General features: G+C 36.6%; 1 protein-coding gene across 1 annotated transcript; it reads right to left on the reverse strand.

Moving 5' to 3' along the window:
• Nucleotides 1–240: 240 nt before the first annotated feature.
• Nucleotides 241–3,042, reverse strand: LOC139118255 (uncharacterized). The gene is made up of 4 exons (XM_070681532.1): nucleotides 2,960–3,042; nucleotides 2,454–2,705; nucleotides 1,031–1,175; nucleotides 241–569 (listed from the first exon to the last, which is right to left on the reverse strand). Exons 2-4 carry the CDS (start codon nucleotides 2,661–2,663, stop codon nucleotides 424–426), a joined length of 501 nt encoding a protein of 166 aa, XP_070537633.1. The 5' UTR covers nucleotides 2,664–2,705; nucleotides 2,960–3,042; the 3' UTR covers nucleotides 241–423.
• Between the last annotated feature and the right edge of the window lie 13,986 nt (nucleotides 3,043–17,028).

A 17,028-nucleotide genomic window follows, 5' to 3' on the forward strand; every position in this document is an offset into this window, starting at 1 on the left:
TGCATAAAGAGCAATGACTGAAATGATACGTCAAATACTAAGGTTTTCAGACAACATGAGTGTAAGTTTTACACCGGCTTCTTCATGCGCAATTACCAATATTGTACGTGCATTATTTGACTCAGTGTTGCTTCAAATATTCAAATTTATCCTTTGAACAAGTCGTGCAAATTAAGACAAAATAAGTGAAAATTAGTGAGCATCGCTTATGGGGACAAGAGTGAAGGTTACTGGGATTAACAGACATCGTTTCGTTGTCATCTCCAGTAAATCAGCCTTTAGAGTTAGATTTAGCTATACTTCTAGAGCGCCCTCAGGAATTCCCTCTCAGTTCCCAGTCAAAGATTCGTGTTTGATAGAGACACAGTGAGACTGCTAGTATTCACTCGGACTCCCAGTCTCAGAGAAAATAGTAATTATCCATTACCCATGTTGCACCGCCGCATTCTGTCTCAAGCCGCGGAGTTGAAACAAATTGAAATTTTCCCGCGCTGCTTTGTACATTTCCTTCATGAACGGAGTAATCTTCCTGAGTGATCCCCAGCCATCGAAAATATCATGGTCATCCCCTGAAAGACAAGTAATCCAAAGTATCCAGGAAGCAATGGTTACCCGAGGTTCCGTGTTTTAATGTAAACCGGAATTGTAAGGATTATTATTGACGGAACAATTAAAAGGCGACGCTGGCAATTATCGTTTATAATTTACACACGTTCACGGGCAGACAGCATCCCGTATATAGAGTAAGCTTATTGATAACAGTCATGTGTCCCTGTAATGTGGTCTAATGTAAGTTTCCAAATTGTTGACGCCTGCGGCAGGGTATTATAGTAAGTGAAAGGTAATAAACATTGTACAGAGATATAATAAACTAAAGTGTAAATTTTCGGTGGGATCGAAACGTAAACTTTGAGATCTAATAGCCAGTAAGTTAATCGTATATTCTTGTAATGATAGCAGATTTTGAGAAAGGTCTGTGACAGGTATAAAATATGTTCAGCTGCGCGCTTGTCAGGGTCAAGAAACTTACACATCATGAAGGACGGTACCCTTGACAACATGTATGCCTGCTCTGGTTGTCGCCACCGACTGATGTACAACTCGAAGTATTTGGCCCTGGCTTCCTCAAGCAAGCCAGTGGTGTCTGTCTCGTCGATGCCCCTCGCTTTACGTTCCTGTTGCATAGAAGTGGAATCAAAAGGAAAGATTAAGTGGTGTAATTCGTTTGGTCTGCACAGACTGTTTTTTGCCTCAAGTTCTTGGCACCACAGACTTATTTTTACATGCAGTACCAAATTCGCAAAGCAACAGGAATGCCGTTGATTCTATCAACGGGGAGGACTATCGCTGATGTCCATGAAATGTTTGTAATCAAACTAGTCGCAACGATGAATTAAGGTGGATCTGCATGTTGCCAACACAGTTTTTTTTCAAAGGAATTTTTCTCATCCAAGATGACAAGGTTGCCCCCTCTTGCTAAATATTTTCAAAAAGCAGAGAGTCTAAAGTTTATTATGGTAGCAATGGTATACTCAAAGGATAAAGGGATTGTAAATTTGGGGAAAAAAAGTCTCAATTTAGGTATTAATGATCAAAATTAATTTAAGTCAAAAACACGATACTATTTTCTGAAATGTAATATTTCACTTGAAGCATAATTGTACGTAGAAAAAATGACTGTTTTAATTTCCATTATCTATCCTCATTCTAAAATGATGCATTGGTTTTTAAGACTGACAATCAAAAAAGTGATTAAAAATATGATTGGCAAAATCAAAATGCCTCTTATTCAAAATGTAAGAAATCTATTGCCAGACAAAACAGTCATTTTGTTAAATAGCCTTTAAAGAACATGTTCGAACATAATGTGAAATGTAAGAAAAGTTGAAAGCGGGAGAAACGAGCAGCCAGAAAATTGGGTTATTTGCATACATTTGCATGAATTAACACTTTTTACCACTGCTTTACAAGCTATACGGGGAATCCAATCAGTATTATAATCTTGGGTTAACAAATTTATTAAAACGAATGAATGTTTGCAAAAAAAGTAATTTGAGCAAAATACACTGTTGGGTGTAGCGCCCCCTTAAATGTATATCTGCTGTTTTACACTGCCTGCGGCAATGGGAAACAAATGTATTTCTGGTAACGCATGCTACCTCGGGTTAATTACGAGCGCTATAGATAACCCTCATGAACAGGTGAAAAGGTGTTAGACATGAAGGCACACCTGAATTGTTTTAGCGCCAAGTTATGACACTTCGATTTCAACAATCGATACTCTCAACCTTGTACATTAATTGTTGGTTCTTTCGGTTGGTTTTACAAAAATACTGGGACTTCAAAAGCCTTTCCGAAATTGTGATATTCTTCATATACGGTATAAATTTCGTATATAATTTTATACTTTACACTGGTCAATGCAGAGATAGCTATAGCGGGCGCTGCCTTACCTCTTTCAGCTTGACAAAAATGGGATCAGCATAGACTACGTCACCGCCCAATATAAAAAGATGGAACGGTTTCTCGGCGTGTTCAAGTCTCATATGGATCCACATGACATTACTGTCACTCTCCTCACGTATTTCATCTTGGGTTGCAAAACCTGCACAACTTCCAAAGACGATGCGTGGATACGCTTTGAGTGACGGAATGTGACACATAAATGATCGGTTGTCGGGTAGGGTGTATGTACAAACATAGTCCTGCAAGAAATATACTTCATGGGTGTAGATAAATCGAATACAATTACAGAGGTGCATTAGGGAGTTTCTTTCGATTGCTTTATTTATCCACATTGACGGTTTTGTTAAACAAACAGTACGTTTCACTGTCCAGCTAGCCGAAGAATTTGTTAGTCGTCGCGGTATCTTACTTTCCAACCTCATCGTCTTGCAATAGATAAAATGATGCATGGCAAAGGCCTGTTGAGGACCGCTAATATTATCATTGTATTTACCTCAGAGTCATGTCTCGGTACTTCCCAGTCATATCGCCACAGCTTGTAATCACCAGAAACGGAAAGAGGCGAAGTTAGTTCTGCAGTCTTTTCTGCCAGCAGGAATTATGAAACATAAGGAAGCATCGATATTTGTTTAAAAGATATTTAATAATAGCCTTAGAGAGAACGAACACAAGATAGGGATGAAAGCACGACATATAGAGAGCACCGTGTTGAGCGAACATTGCCATAATAAAATCGAGTGTATCTCGCCTCTTCAGTAAAATTGAGAACCCGAAAAGGAACATCGCAAACAATAGGGAGGCATTCAGGGCCGAAGACTGCACGGGAAGAGGGTGCCCCCTCGATTTCCCGCACTGTCACATTTATAACTTATATAAGTTATCAAATCCCAGCTGTTGCCTCGATTTGGTCAGGCTATGGCCCTGCAATCAAAGTAGTAGTCTGGCCATGATTATGGAACTCTAAAGACAACGAAAGTGGCAACTTTAGTATGGAAACGTATGTCAAATGTTTCAATCATTCGATTTGTTGTATCCTCGAATTTCTGCCAATATCTCTACGTCTTTGCTTTGGTATAAATCTTCTATGTGGTTTAGGGGACGTTTTAGCACCGATGTATTTGATATTTGGTCATGACAGCCTGATGTAGCGGTCAGACATTTTTGAAGAATCAAACGCCATTTTAAGGCGTTTCTGTGAAGAAATCGAACACATAATGACAACAATCGAAATTCCTCCCATAGTTATCCCTTTGTACTAAAATTGGCGAGCTCAGAATTAGATAAGTGCATAATTAATGAGAAATAGGATGTTGTGTCATAACTCTCTAATCATGATTACTGAGTTATGGACACAGATTCGAATGTGGGATCAAAGGCCATAATGGTCACGTGACGTGACGTAAAAAAAGTTTAACCCATAGTTATATACTGTTTATCGATAATCAGACCTCTAGCTCAGTTGGCTGACCTAAAATTAGATATATACATAATAAATGAGGTACAGGATGTGTTGTTATAAAGTCACCCAGCATACCAATATTAAAGGTAAAGCACTTGTGGTTACTGATTTATTGGCAAAGATGTACATTTGAGTTCAAAGGTCATCGACGTCACATGACATTTTGTCAAAAAAAATTTATCCGATGTTATCCCTGTATGCCAAATATAAGACCTCTAGCTCTATTAGCTAGCCCAGAATAAGATATGCACATAATTAATAATGTATAGGATGCGGCGTCATAAGGTCTCCAATCATACCAAATACGAAGGGTGTAGCACTTGCGGTTACTGATTTACGGGCAAACATGTGTATTTGAGGTTAAAGGTCATTGACGTTTCGTGATATTTTGTCAAAAACTTTGACATTTTCTTGACATATCACTCTAATAATGGAAGTTCATTAAATATGTAAATTAAAAATTAATTAACGTGAAACTGCTTAGTGTCTTCATTCAATGTTAAAGAAATGTTAGCCAAGTTCATGAAGTTTGATGAACTATTGCTTGACATTGCCACATTACGAAAACTCATCAAATATGCAAATCAGCAGTTAATTGACATGATACCACTATATATCTCTGCATGTCATAACACTACTGTAAGATGAACATCTGTACCACGTTTCATCATGTTTGATGTTGTATTTCTGGACATAAGCAACTAGTTAGGAAAGTTCATTAAATATGTAACGTAGCAACTAATTTGAATGACACTGAAAAATGTATTCATTCAAATGTTAAAGCAATGTGAGCTCAATATTTGTACTAAGTTTTATGAAATTTGTTGTACCATTTCTTGACATATCAGCCTAATCACGAAAATTCATTAAATATGCAAATCAACAGTTAATTAACATGATACTACTACATATCTATGCACGCAATTACACCACAGAAAGATCAACATGTGGGGACGCCACTTGCATGATATGTAGGTATAGAAGTTAATTTCATGAGTGGCGAGGGGACTTTCTGCAGTTGGCTTTCAAGTGAAAATTACTTCTGTACCTACAGATCAGGCGCTGAGGTTGTGGCGTTCTGCTGTTGTATATGTTCCCCTAAAATAGATGAAAACGGACATTTTAGCTGTGAAAATATGCTGTCAATAGGGGCTACTTTTCTCATTTGTAGAAATGTATGTAAATACCATTTCTATTTTGCTAATAGCATTGACGTTAAGGGAACTCGTGCAGTATTTTCATTACTAAAAACAGGGTAAGAATATCATCTAAACACTTGGATCACATGTCAAAAAATGAATTGTCAAATTTTATACCATCTTGCATATTGACAATTATCATTTGGATATTATGCTGATGAGATTTAAATTATCGTTTATTATCAGAATTAAGTTATCATATCATTATATCTGATATCTGATTTTTCTTTATATATCTGATATTTCTTTGTGGTACTACATAATTCTATGGGAACAGATAAAGTTTCATAATTTTTTTAGGAAGAGTTAATCTCTGGTACATGCTTTACTAATTTGTTTACATCCCACAGGAAATCATCAAAGGGCAAATATTTTCGTAAAATAATTCCGTTTGAGACCATTATAGGTGCTGTAATCAATACAATACCAGTGTGCTTCTCATATCATTGTACACTTACCAAGTGCACCACAAAGTAAACACTGTAATTATACAACAACTGATTAGAAATGGTGCCTTGCTAAGTCTCTGAGAAATTGGTGTAATTATGAGAAGACTGTACCCGAAGTGTATCACTATGGAGAGATGTCAGAATTAATTCATGTACCATACGGCTGCCTTGCGTTGAAAACGAAATAAGGCCCTCATTGTACAGAGGCGCGGGCGGACATAGATAACATATCGAAAAACTTTTCTGGCATCCACACTTCATTTCGGAAAGAATATTCTTCCCACCATTAAGCTTACGGTGAAAAAGCTTTCACTGATTCACTGTGTGTCTGTGATGAAATTGCATGTTGACAAACATGAAAACAAGGATTTGTGTAATAAATTGACTTCGGTAATTTTGTGTAATTTACAGGATAGCGTACTAAGTTTTCTTGCCAAGGGGCCTGTTCAGTGCAGCGCCCTCTATGGATTCTTGACGCAGCAGCTACATGTACATGTATAGTCGGAGTAGTTTGTCTGTAACGTTTTTACTTCTCTGTTGTTGTTGCCGAGGAGAGCTTAGTAATCTTCAAAGGTACCCATCAACGTCAACAAGGGATCACCTGGCCGAGACTGTGCTCTCCTTGTGAATAACCCACATGTACCTGTCTACAGTGTAATCTGCAGAGTGACAGCCGCTCGCCATCAATCAACGAAGGTATCGAGAAACCAGTTGCAAGAAAGAAACACGCTGCCAACAATTCCAAAGACAAGGTAACCAGCCCCAAACATGCCAAAGACAATTCACACGAAGCTCTACCGAAAACCAACCACATGATTCTGTCATGGTCGCCAGACTTTACTCCTGCACAAGCTTCATTCAATAATACGTGTAGTCCGCGGGCTAGAGGGGTCTACGTGCACCCCCACAGGATAACAAACCTGTATTTTTCAGAACCCTTGGGATCCCTAGAATACGAAATGGAATTTTAACAGGAAAAATATAGGGACGCAATAGCTGTTATGGTCATGTTTTGAAGGGTACCGCAAAATCACGATTTCCAAGACAAATGCATTTTCGTCAAATCTGTCTTCTTGTAAGTCATGTGCTGAGCTCATTTTTTAACATAACCTCACTTGTTTGGTATCATTAGAAAGGAAATTTATTCTTCTTGAAGATGACATATTGCACTATGCAATATCTTCTACATTTTGTCAATATAACCAAAACTTACCCCTTACCCCAAAATTTAACATTGCAAATTACAGTAAAACTCAAATTCTACCAATTTTTTAGCTAGGCATAAAAAATATGCATTGCTTTGTCTGAAATCTGTTTTATTGATACAAGGAACTGTCAGAAATATGAAATAGACTTTTAACAGAAAAAATATTAGGAATCTACAGCTGTAACAGTCATATTTTGAAGGGTACCGCAAAATAACAGTGTTGCAGATTTGCATGCATTTTTGTTAAAACTGTCTTCCTATAAGTTATTTGCTGAGCTTGTTTTTGAATATAACCTGGCTTGTTAGGTATCATTAACAAGATAATTTACTAATCTTTAGAATGACATATTGTAACATGCAATATTTTCTATAGTTTTCATGATATATAACCAAAACTTACCCCATACCCCAAAGTTTACATTGAAAATTTCAGTCATAGCTAAAACCAAATTCTACCATTTTTTTAGCTTGACACAAAAATCTGGCCGTTTTTGCTATGAAATTTGTTTCATTTGGTACAAGGACATGTCAGAAATATGAAATAGACTTTTAACAGAAAAAATATCGGATTCTATAGCTGTAACAGCTGTATGTTTAAGGGTACAGCAAAATCTCAGTATTCCTGATTCGCATGCGTTTTTGTTAATCTGTCATCTTATAAGTCGTCTACTTAGCTTGTTATTGATTATAACTGGGTTTGTTTAGTATCATTTAAAAGTAATTGAATATTCTTTACAATGACATATTGTAACAGCAATATCTTGTATATTTTCATAGAATATGACCAAAACGTACCCCATACCCCAAGGTTTATATTGAAAGTACTGTCATAGATAACGTGATCAAATTCCGTGAATTTTTAGCTAGACATGATAAAAATAGCTCTGTTTCGGTATTAAATCTGTTGTATATGGTACTGGGTCATGTCAGAAATGTGAAATAGACTTTTAACAGAAAAAATATTTGGACTGTATAGTTGTAACAGCCATATTTTGAAGGGAAATGCAAAATCGTAGTACCGCAAACTGGCACCTTTTTTGTTAAATTCTTCTTCTTGTAAGTCATCTGCTGAACTTATTTTGTGACACAACCTGGCTTGTGAGGTATCATTAGTAGGGCAATTAATTCTTCTTTAAGATGACATATTGTAATATACAATGTCATTCATAGTTTTCCTGGAATATGGTCAAACTTTACCCCATACCCAAAAACTTCAACTCGCAAATTACGGCTTATCTTAAATTCTACCATTTTTTGCTGCACATAATACAAAAGGCAATTCTTGTTTAAAATCTGATTTATTTGTTACAAAAATATGTCACAAGTATAAAATTAACTTTTAACGGGAAGATGATACAATTTAGTAGCCATTTGGATCATTTTTGGAGGGGGAACCCATATATTGCAAATGTATGTGTTTCGGCAAATTTGCCCTGATACCTGGGTACCCTTCCAAATATGATCCAAAAGGCTATAAAATCATATTATGTTCCTGTTAAAAGTTAATTTCATATTTGTGACATACTTTTTTAACAAAAACACAGATTTCATAGATTGCATACAAGCATTGCCTTTGGTATATAAAGTTAATAAATTGTAAAAAAAGATAGAGTTTCAGATATGCAGTAATTTGCTGTGTAAACCTCGGGGTATGGGGTAAGTTTTGGTCCTATTTAATGAGACCTAAACAAGACATTGCAAATTACGATATGTCATTTTAAAGACTAGTAAATTACCTTTCTATTGATACCTAACAAACCAGGTTATATAAAAAATCAAGCTCAGCAGATGACTTATAAGAAGACAGATTTAACAAAAAAGCAAGCGAGTTGGCAATACTGTGATTTTGCGAGACCCTTCAAAATATGACTGTTACAGCTGTAGAGTCCCAATATATTTTCTGTTACAAGTCTATTTCATATTTCTGACATTCCTCAGTACCAAATAAAAAGATTTCATATAAATCATTGCCTTATTTGTTATGTCTAGCTAGAAAATTGGTAGAATTTGACATTAGCTACGAACGTAATTTTCGATATAAACTTTGTAGTATGGGGTATGTTTTCGTCATATTCCATGAAAAGTATATCAGATATGGCATATAACAATATGTCATTTAGAACAATAGTAAATTAGCTTTTTAATGATACCAAATAAACATGGTTATGTAATAAAATAAGCGCAGCAGATGACCTACAATGGGACAAAGTTAACAAAAACACATATGAGTCTGCACTGCTGTGATTTTGCAGTACTCCACAGAATATGCCTGTTACAGCCATAGAATACCAATATTCTTTCTGTTAAAAGTCTATTTCATATTTCTGACATGTTTCTGTACCAAATAAAATAGATTTAATAGCAAAAATGGCCAGATGTTATATGTCTAGGTAAAAAAATGGTAGAATTTGGTTTTAGCTATGACTGAAATTTTCAATGTAAACTTTGGGGTATGGGGTAAGTTTTGGTTATATATCATGAAAACTACACAAGATATTGCATGTTACAATATGTCATTCTAAAGATTAGTAAATTATCTTTCTAATGATACCCAACAAGCCAGGTTATATTCAAAAACAAGCTCAGCAGATAACTTATAAGAAGACAGTTTTAACAAAAATGCATGCAAATCTGCTACACTATGATTTTGCGGTACCCTTCAAAATATGACTGTTACAGCTGTAGATTCCCAATATTTTTTCTGTTAAAAGTCTATTTCATATTTTTGATATATCCCTGTACCAAATAAAATAGATTTAATAGCAAAAACGGCCAAATTTTTTGTGTCAAGCTAAAAAAATGGTAGAATTTGGTTTTAGCTATGACTGAAATTTTCAATGTAAACTTTGGGGTATGGGGTAAGTTTTGGTTATATATCATGAAAACTGTAGATAACATTGCATGTTACAATATATCATTCTAAAGATTAGTAAATTATCTTTCTAATGATACCTAACAAGCCAGGTTATATTCAAAACAAAAACAAGCTCAACAGATAACTTATAAGAAGACAGTTTTAACAAACATGCATGCAAATCTGCAACACTGTTATTTTGCGGTACCCTTCAAAATATGACTGTTAGAGCTGTAGATTCCCAATGTTTTTCTGTTAAAAGTCTATTTAATATTTCTTACATGTCCCTATACCAAATGAAACAAATTTCATAGCAAAAACGGCCAGATTTTTTGTGTCAAGCTAAAAAAATGGTAGAATTTTGTTTTAGCTATGACTGAAATTTTCAATGTAAACTTTGGGGTATGGGATAAGTTTTGGTTATATATCATGAAAACTATAGAAGATATTGCATGTAACAATATGTCATTCTAAAGATTAGTAAATTATCTGTTAATGATACCTAACAAACCAGGTTATATTCAAAACAAAAACAAGCTCAGCAGATAACTTATAAGAAGACAGTTTTCACAAAAATGCATGCAAATCTGCAACACTGTTATTTTGCGGTACCTTTCAAAATATGACCGCAACAGCTGTAGAGTCCTAATATTCTTTCTGTTAAAAGTCTATTTCATGTTTCTGACATGTCCCTATACCAAATAAAATAGATTTCATAGCAAAAACGGCCAGATTTTTTGTGTCAAGCTAAAAAAATGGTAGAATTTGGTTTTAGCTATGACTGAAATTTTCAATGTAAAATTTTGGGGTATGGGTAAGTTTTGGTTATATATCATGAAAACTACACACGATATTGCATGTTACAATATGTCATTCTAAAGATTAGTAAATGATCTTGTTAATGATACCTAACAAACCAGGTTATATCCAAAACAAACTCAGCAGATAACTTATAGAAGACGGTTTTAACAAAAATGCATGCAAATCTGCAACACTGTTATTTTGCGGTACCCTTCAAAATATGACTGTTACAGCTGTAGATTCCAATATTTTTTCTGTTAAAAGTCTATTTCATATTTCTGACATGTCCCTGTATCAAATAAAACAGATTTCAGACAAAGCAATGCATATTTTATTATGCCTAGCTAAAAATTGGTAGAATTTGAGTTTTTACTGTAATTTGCAATGTTAAATTTTGGGGTAAGGGGTAAGTTTTTGGTTATATTTGACAAAATGTAGAAGATATTGCATAGTGCAATATGTCATCTTAAAGAAGAATAAATTTCCTTTCTAATGATACCAAACAAGTGAGGTTATGTTAAAAAATGAGCTCAGCACATGACTTACAAGAAGACAGATTTGACGAAAATGCATTTGGCTTGGAAAATCGTGATTTTGCGGTACCCTTCAAAACATGACCATAACAGCTATTGCGTCCCTATATTTTTCCTGTTAAAATTCCATTTCGTATTCTAGGGATCCCAAGGGTTCTGAAAAATACAGGTTTGTTATCCTGTGGGGGGGGGGGGTGCACGTAGACCCCCTCTAGCCCACGGACTAGTGCAGCAAGCGTCAGCTGCAGGACTCCATTACGAAAGAGAACGTTCAGTTGGCTTTCAAACTAGAACTGGAGGAAGCTACGGCACATAATTATCAGCTAAAACAGAAGCTACAATACTCCAAGTCCAGTCCTCAGATTTCAGCATAATCCATGAAGTCATTGAAACAGAGCGAAGATGTTTCTGAACATCAGTTACCACCTCAGAAGGAAAAGAAAAGCTTGGCCTAGACCATGCATGCGTTGACTCGCCAGCATCCGGTTCTTCTCCCTCTGACAAGTCTGACTCTGAGTCCAGCGAGTCCAAGTACACAACTAAGGACGCCAAACTAGTACGAGGTAGGCCCCTAGTTTACAAGATGTTCACAATTAAATGAAACAGAAAAAGCCAAAGTCCGGTGTTTTAAGGAAAAGTGAAGACCAAGTGTTGTATTTGGTGCCTTGGACTCATGAATTCACTTCTAAAACCAGCGCCGGGAATCAAGATGACCTTGACTTTGCCACGTTGTCCCTTCCCTCCTTTTTCAGAGGCGAATTATCAATATTTTTCCAGGAGAAGCCAAAAACACTCACAGAGCAGAGCATAGCACCTACTAGACCTTCTTTACTTGCATTTCTGTACAATCTACGTTGCGAGTCTATTTCAGATGACAGACCAACCCAATATGAAGTAGCGGGTATTCCATATCAAATAATCAGTTCCCACTAATGTCAATTACCCAAGGTGGTCGTCCTGTCATGACCATACAGTCAGATGCTCTTTCAGTGATATCGTTTCCTACAGACATCCCACCGCCATCTCCATCGAACGTTGACTTTTCTTGATTGCCCTCATGTCTAATTTTGGCACACCTATCATAGCGGTTAACTGTCATGATTTCAATGTGCTTTCACTGTGTTTTTTTATTCAGTGCACTATTTTTCAGACTTTAAATGCGCAGCATTGTTGATTGTTTAGTTAGGTAGCGCCATTTGTTTTTTTTATTTGCGGTTAGTTTTAGGGTCATTTTCCCTAGTAGGAGTTATAAAATCTTTTGGTTCCAAGACTACCTTTGCAGCTGTCAATTGGCATTTTGAACCCATGGTAATTTCTGCAATCTTTGTGCTTTTCATTTGATGATATATTTGTAAGACGTTTTCTTATACATAGGTATTAATTCAATGTCTTGTTTTCTGCTGGGTTTTGTGCCTCTTGACCTGCCTTTTTACAGTTTCTATCCTTACACTCTCCTTTTCATTCTGTCATGGAGACTTTCTTCATTTACACTGTGTCCTGTTGCAGCTATGTTCTTTAATATCTTCTCGTGTAAATTACATCTTTACAATGCTCATGTCACGTACTATTCCAAACTTTGTTACTCCTCTCTATATTTGAAGAAAAGCTGACAATTTTGAACCAAATCACAGAACGACGTGAAACAATATTTCATATTCCGAGTGTACAGCGGTTAGCTCACTTCCACGGCCAGATAGGTCCACAATCATTCAGTCCATGAGAACAGAGAGCACCGTGAACTATATTCATTATGATTTCCTGAAAGTTCCACTGCTGCTTAGAGATCAAGCTGTTGGAGTAGACACTCAGTTTCTTCAGAACTGAGCTAATTTCAATAACAAAACAGTCGAGGTCTGCGAGTGCTCAAGAAAGCAATCCAGCGCTTGGTGTGACTGATTTCATGCGCAAGCTCATATCACTAGACTAAAATACGCGAGACCAGTAATTTGACGCAACACAGAGAAAGCGAACGCAAAGTTGCTTCATGCGGTCTGTGCGAGTAGGCTGATGCACAAATTCGGATTAAGACGTGCCGACTTAGACGCCGAATTCACAGCCGCATTAAATGGGAAATTTTGCTTTTGAACAAAGTGAACCTTGATATACTGAAATCTTACTCATGTCAAATAACCGCACGACGCCATGGTTAAAAAATTACAACGTCGATTTCAGAAACCTGAATCTTAATATGGCATGTATACATGTAACAACATTTCCTTGAAAAACGAATTTCGTTTTCTACTAGTCTGTCCACATTATACTGATCTAAGAATGAAATATATACCAGAATATAACTATCTTATACCAAATACAGAGAAATTTATTTTTCTTTTACAAGTGAAAACGTAGAAATCATTCCTAATATCTGTAATTTTTTATTTTATGCCTTCAAGAAAAGGAACGAAGAAGTCACATCTTTATGATCATTTTGCTTTGTATATCGGTGAACATGTACCTATGACCAAACATATACTATGTACTTACTTCTCTGTATCACAAAGGGCCGGTGGCTTAGAGTGAGAACAATAAAATCTTATATATAAAGGTGCGCAAGTATTCACATCAAACAAGTTCACTTCATGGGCAGAATCTTGAAAAATATATTTTTCTTCTCTTGTTAATGAAAAAAATCCTTAAACTAAAATATGCATGGGCTACACGCCATTGTCACTGGGCTACCAACTTCAGAAAATGGTAGCCCAAGTGGACTACCAGAGAAAAAGTTAATTCGAGTCCTGTGACGTAAACGATATAATGAACTGTCTCGTTCCACTCTTTATCTGACGCCCCGACATGATTTCTGTAAGCCTCATAGATAACTATATCAAAGGAAATCTACTGATTTAATTCAAGGGTAGAACGAGGAAGAAGAATAGTCGTTCTGTGAAGAATTGTTTTCTCAAAATTACATCAATTTCGCATGTCTTTCAGATATAATGCAGAAATTTTTTTTCAGAAAGCTCAATAACCCCCGGTAGCTTTATTGAAAATTTAAGTAATAGTTTTTTGCCGCTACACTTGTGATTTAGCTCATGTCAGTTTAAGCATTATGACTATTGCATCGATTGGCACAGATATCATCCACGGAAGAACTGAGAAATATGTTTTGAGGCATTTTTCATTTCACAGAGAATGGTAAGACTTACCATTGCTAATCAATCAATAGGACCAATGCCTTAATTATTTCATATAATTCCTTAAGCCTCTTAGCGATTGTATGCAACATGATAATTATGTAAATCTGCATGCCCCTAAACTTGTAATGATAATAATAATAATAAACAAGGCAGTATTGCTGAAGGCAATGAGTACTTGGGCCGTGATAGAGTAATTTTGAGGACAATATATACTACTATTCAAATATGGTCTTGACTTTCCTCCTGTCAATTAGGCATTTGATTAACTGGTTATTAAACGAAGCAATGGCATGACAACGGCCAAAATATGTCTAGCAACTTTTGTGGAGTTTGAGGCAGGGGTTCTTTATTTATAGTGGAAATTGCTTAAACTCCTTAAATATTCAAATTACAGCAAATTTCTTTTGTTCTCGATGGTAGATGTCTAATATTTAGATGGGCATATTTAGATTTCTACCCTGTAGTTATCCCTATATACCAAAATCGGACATCCAGCTCTATTGACTTGCTCAGAATTAGATATGTGCATAATTTATGAGGTACAATATGTGGTGTCATAAGGTGTCCCATCATACCAAATATGAAGGGTGTAGCACTTGTGGTTACTGAGTTGTGGACAATATATATATATTTTAGGTCTAAGGTCATTGAGGTCACGTGACATTTTGTCAAAATAATTGTATTGCTAAGTTATTCCTATATACCAAAAATCAGACCTCTAGCTCTATTGGCTCGCTAAAAATTAGATATTCGCATAATTGATGAGGTACAATATGTGGTGTCATAAGGTGTCTTATCATACCAAATATGAAGGATGTAGCACTTGTGGTTACTGAGTTGTGGACAAATATATATATTTGAGGTCAAAGGTCATTGAGGTCACGTCACATTTTGTCATAATAATTGTATTGCTAAGTTATTCCTATATACCAAAAATCAGACCTCTAGCTCTATTGGCTCGCTCAAAATAAGATATGCGCATAATTAATGGAGTACAATATGTGGTGTCATAAGGTGTCCTATCATACCAAATATGAAGGGTGTAGCACTTGTGGTTACTGAGTTGTGGACAAATATGTATATTTGAGGTCAAAGGTCATTGAGGTCACGTGACGTTTTGTCAAACAAATTATATTGTTAACTTATCCCTATATACCAAAAATCAGACCTCTAGCTCTATTGGCTCGCTCAAAATTAGATATGCGCATAATTAATAGAGTACAATTTGTGGCGTCATAAGGTGTCCCATCATACCAAATATGAAAGGTTTAGCACTTGTGGTTACTGAGTTATGGACAATAATGTATATTTGAGGTCAAAGGTCACCAAGGTCACATGATATTTTGTCAAAATGTCTGAGATATCTGCGTGAACCGATGGACTCACTGATGGACTCACGGACGGATATGACCCAATCTTTAAGCCCCCTGGACTTTATCCGTGGGGACAAAAAACTGTGTCACTGCATCCTTTAGGCAATATGAATACGATGAGAAACTAAATTTTTATTTTTCTTGGCCTTATACATGGGAGTCTATGGAGGTGTAAACTAAAAGTCCTCTAACACGGCCAAATTCGATCGCATTGTGAAACAAATCGACGTGCATCTGTATGGGGTTGGGTACTATTCTTGTGCAAAGTTTGCAAGACATTGACCAGGGCATGTCTGAGATATCTGCGTGAACGGACGGACGGACGGCCGACGGACTGACTTGACCAAACCTATAACTCCCCCAGGACTTCGTCCGTGGGCACTAAAAACAACGCAACAGTTATTACAGCTACACTGGCGGTAGGTTCATATCCAGAGCCCCGTACGGTCTGTCGCCGTCGCTTGAAAACAATCTCATAAACCTGGCCATATGGGCAACTGTGTATGTGCAGCTAGCTGGATGCTTGATTTCCGGAGAAGGCGAGCTGTCACGTTCAAGCTCAGGATTATTTGTCGATCAAATTTCAGTAAATTTACCTTACCTGGATGAAATTTTGTCTATAGGCTGAAATTTCGCCGAAGTTTGACAAAATTGCATCGATTTTTCAGGTTCATATCCGACACTTTTGAGTTTTGAGTGCAGACAGAAATAAGTTTTGAGGTAGCATGGCTGCGACCCCATGTTGACCCCCTGCGTACGATGCTATGTGCTACAGCTAACACACAGCAACGTACGCAGGGCTAGCGAGAGAGTTGCCGACATCGACGGTTATTTACGAGAAGTGAATAAAAGACTGTCATTTTTGGAAGCGATCGAGTAGCTGAGGTAGGCTGGGATACGACTTGGGCCCAAGAACGCTGAATTTCGGCAGTAATTTGGCTTTTTACGTCAAGTCCCAAAATGGATTTGAAGTCACCTACCCTACGTACGGGTCTTTGCAGGGCTGTGGTGAGCGGGGCGATAATAGCTGTAGCGGAACACACACAGCATCGTACGCAGGGCTAGTTGACCCCAACGTGAAAATGTGTTCGCGATCAAATCTTCATATTTTTTTTCAGATTTTCGACAAAATCATTGCTTCTTAAATCTTTTGTAAAATATAAAATACTAAAACAAAAATGCGATGTGCCATGTCTCCAGATTTCTAAAATATCGTTCGTTGACCGTGAGACGGAATACTCATTTCGCAAACTTGTGACGCAGTTGAAATTCAATGCTGACCGCCAAATAATCTTAATGAGACGAAATCATTCTAGACATCCTCCAAATTATCCAACCATTCGCGTTAGAGTTCAGCTCGCTTAGAGTATCATAACATTCTTCGGCCTTCATTTAGATCGACCCTAATCTCTCCCATTTAGGAAATAAATACACAAGCCACCTTGACAAAACTTCGTGCACCATCCAGCACCAAACGCACTGTAAATCTGTCTTGACGTCATCATCTCCTTACATGGTAATCGGCATACCGTATTTTTTAGCAAAGGAGA

The sequence above is a fragment of the Ptychodera flava genome, chromosome 19 (assembly GCF_041260155.1).
Source record: "Ptychodera flava strain L36383 chromosome 19, AS_Pfla_20210202, whole genome shotgun sequence".
Lineage (NCBI taxonomy): Eukaryota > Metazoa > Hemichordata > Enteropneusta > Ptychoderidae > Ptychodera > Ptychodera flava.

Coding starts and splice junctions, on each gene's coding strand:
- LOC139118255 (XM_070681532.1), bottom strand. CDS start 2,663: ATGTGTCACATTCCGTCACTCAAAGCGTATCCACGCATCGTCTTTGGA. Junction 1,176..2,453: donor TTTTTGTCAAGCTGAAAGAG/GTAAGGCAGCGC, acceptor TCTATGCAACAG/GAACGTAAAGCGAGGGGCAT. Junction 570..1,030: donor GGTACCGTCCTTCATGATGT/GTAAGTTTCTTG, acceptor CTTGTCTTTCAG/GGGATGACCATGATATTTTC.